General features: G+C 41.9%; 1 protein-coding gene across 1 annotated transcript in view; it reads left to right on the top strand.

Annotated features, from left to right (window-relative positions):
- The window catches only part of LOC140947092 (hematopoietic prostaglandin D synthase-like), a 19,350-nt gene extending 17,022 nt beyond the window's left edge, over positions 1-2,328 (top strand). The window contains exons 4-5 of the mRNA XM_073396172.1: positions 568-678; positions 2,012-2,328. Of these exons, the coding sequence (XP_073252273.1) occupies positions 568-678; positions 2,012-2,188 (288 nt within the window). The 3' untranslated portion in view covers positions 2,189-2,328. The remainder of the gene's footprint in view (positions 1-567; positions 679-2,011) is intronic.
- The last annotated feature ends 347 nt before the right edge of the window (positions 2,329-2,675 follow it).

The following is a 2,675-nucleotide window of genomic DNA, read 5'->3' as shown; positions in this document are numbered from 1 at the left end:
TATTCCCACCTGTAAAAACAGCCTTCCTTCTTTCCGTTGTCCAACCCCTTACCCGCGTTTAATTTTATAGTACCATCTTTGACAGAACAAGGTACCTCTTCGTATACCGTTATATACTGAAAAATCGTACCCCTTTCACACACCTAGTTAAAAACTTTGCATCTCTTTTAACTGCTGTAAAGGCACTGTCTTTGAAAATTCCTAACTCACATAACCAAATTGTTTCTCGTTTTTTCACAGCCATAAATTGTATCTGCTATCCCTTCTGGACCTTTTCACAGACGAAAATGACATACGTCCTTACCCTTCCATATACTTCAACTAATGAAACCGCTACCGTTTCATATTGAAGCCTGAGAAAGACAAAGCCTTCCCGTATAAGCCATTATAGGGGGCTCCCCCTGGAAGTAAGTAGAGTCGTCTGGTTGCCAAGTCCGTAAATTATAAAGGAATTTGACGTGTAATTCTTATTGTCCTCCGTGTACAATCCCGTAGGTTTTACTCCAAATTCTATTTCCCAGAACTTAGTGTTAGTGATCTATGATTTGTTTTGCTTTAAAAATGAAGGAGGAGATAAGGAAGGAGTTTTATGGAACTACGCTTCCTCCCCGACTCGAGAAATTTGAAGCTCTTCTCAAAAACAGGGATGAAGGCAAGGGCTTCTTTCTGGGCGAAAAGGTAAGATTAGAAGAATGCACAAAGCGTGCCAAGGGGATTAGGCCTGCTTAGAACACTAACGAGTATAGTAATTAAGTCATAAATAAAACGATGATAGCCTTCGAATTCAGGCGTCTCTCCTTATTCTCGCCACTAGGGACGTTCCATGCGGCGATCGAGAAGCGAGAAGAGACGCCTGTATTTGCAGTCTAAAGCGATGACCGCTCCCTGAGCCTTCACCCCATCCCAAAGAAAGTCTTTTCTGAATATTTTAATATACAGCAAGGTCAGAAAATTTTGCATGATACTGAGTAGCATGATATCCTAGCCCGACGTCACCCCTTCTGTTACTGAACGTGAGTCACGTTACGTCATTGTGACAACCAAGTTATTACATGATTGAGACATCCTCTCTTGTTAAAAAAAATCGTTTCTTAAAGTTATTTGCGTAAATTTAGTGCCCGTCAGGCGTTTCATCAGCGATTTTTAATAGGGAGTTTAAGATGCTATGACGGTGACGGCAACAGAAACGTCAAAAAAACTAACAGGTTCAGTAAATAGTCACGGCGACAACTCTGCATGCGCGGCACACTTTTTTGTTCATTTCTATGCCGTCATCACTGCATGTTTACGACGCCGTGGAAATGCCTAATTGTACTTTTTAAGCTACGATAAAACGCTCTTAGGAATTTTAACACCAGAAGGGTTCGCTTGCGTTGGAAAAAGTAAGTGGCTTGGAATAATCGCGATATAGATTGAAAGGACGCGAATTCGTCGTCGCAATCGTCGTGGTATGATCTTAAACGCCCTACAGGCCTCTATAGGTACCCTCCCCGTCGTCCCAGAAGTCATGAAAAAACCTGGTCTGAATGGGCGGGTAACTGGGGTATTCTTTTGATCAAAAGTAGTATGTGAGAGAGTATGTGTTTGGACCTTGGGATGAATCTCTGTCGTGTCGTGTATGGAGCGTTAATTTCCTATAATGAGGTATATTTAACAATTATTCCTCGAGCCTCGAATGGGCTCTGAGTCAATAGCCCATGTGTTTTGTTTTCGGCAACCGCCGTTCTATTCGACCTCTGAAACCAAGTCGTGCTAGTGTCTTGCTGCAGTCGAGCTACAGTCGAGCCAGCTTAGCACGGCAGCAGTACGACAAATTTGAAACAGGCCTCAATGGGAACTAAACTAAACCCACGTTAAATTTACCACGGCTTCGTTAACGTGGGAAACGCCTTTTACCATAGTTTGTGTAACCGCATCTATTGTCTGAGGCTTATCATACACGCAGAAGAAAGGTTACCCCAATCCTACGTCCCTGGCGTAACTGCGATTTCTTTCTGTTTCTTATCTGCAGCTGAGCTATGCCGACATCACTTTCTTTGACTTCTTTAACAACTTCCATTCGAAGGGTAAAGAGGATGTTCCTGGGGAACTTGAGAAGTTCCCGCTCTTGGTGGAGCATTATAAACGGGTGTTAAACGTGCCCGAAATAAATGAGTGGGTAAAGAAACGCCCTGTTAGCGAATTCTAAGCTTTTGGTTGCTATTGAAGCAATTGTAAAGCGAGAGAAAGGCCTAAAACATAGATTTTAGCGTGTGCCGTAGTTGAACGACTCCGTGCTTCACAGTTGGTTTTAGGTGCAAAGGAATAAAGAAAACTTTAAAAGGCTTATTTTCGTATTGATCGAAGTTGTTTAATATGCCGATGTACCAAAGAACTCAAAGGGAAACTTGAGTAAAGGTTTTTATATGTGCCGCCGAGACCTTCAAACCCTGACCCTGTTTAAGACAAACATCATTTCATTTCGCTACCTTGTTTAAGACAAGATGCCTTATTTCATGACACACTGATTTCGCATACAGCAGTAAGTAATTTTTTAAACCAACATCTGGAAAAAATAGTTGGTACCAGATCATTGCCATTACCTTCACACCTTTTTTAAAGCCTGTCGGTCCAAAAAGACAACCTGGTCAAGACGCTTAATAGTAAAATATAAAACTCACAAGACCCTGAAAGCC

The sequence above is a fragment of the Porites lutea genome, chromosome 8 (assembly GCF_958299795.1).
Source record: "Porites lutea chromosome 8, jaPorLute2.1, whole genome shotgun sequence".
NCBI lineage: Eukaryota > Metazoa > Cnidaria > Anthozoa > Scleractinia > Poritidae > Porites > Porites lutea.
The sequence above is the reverse complement of the archived record's forward strand: the minus strand, read 5'-3'. Positions and strand labels throughout refer to the sequence as shown.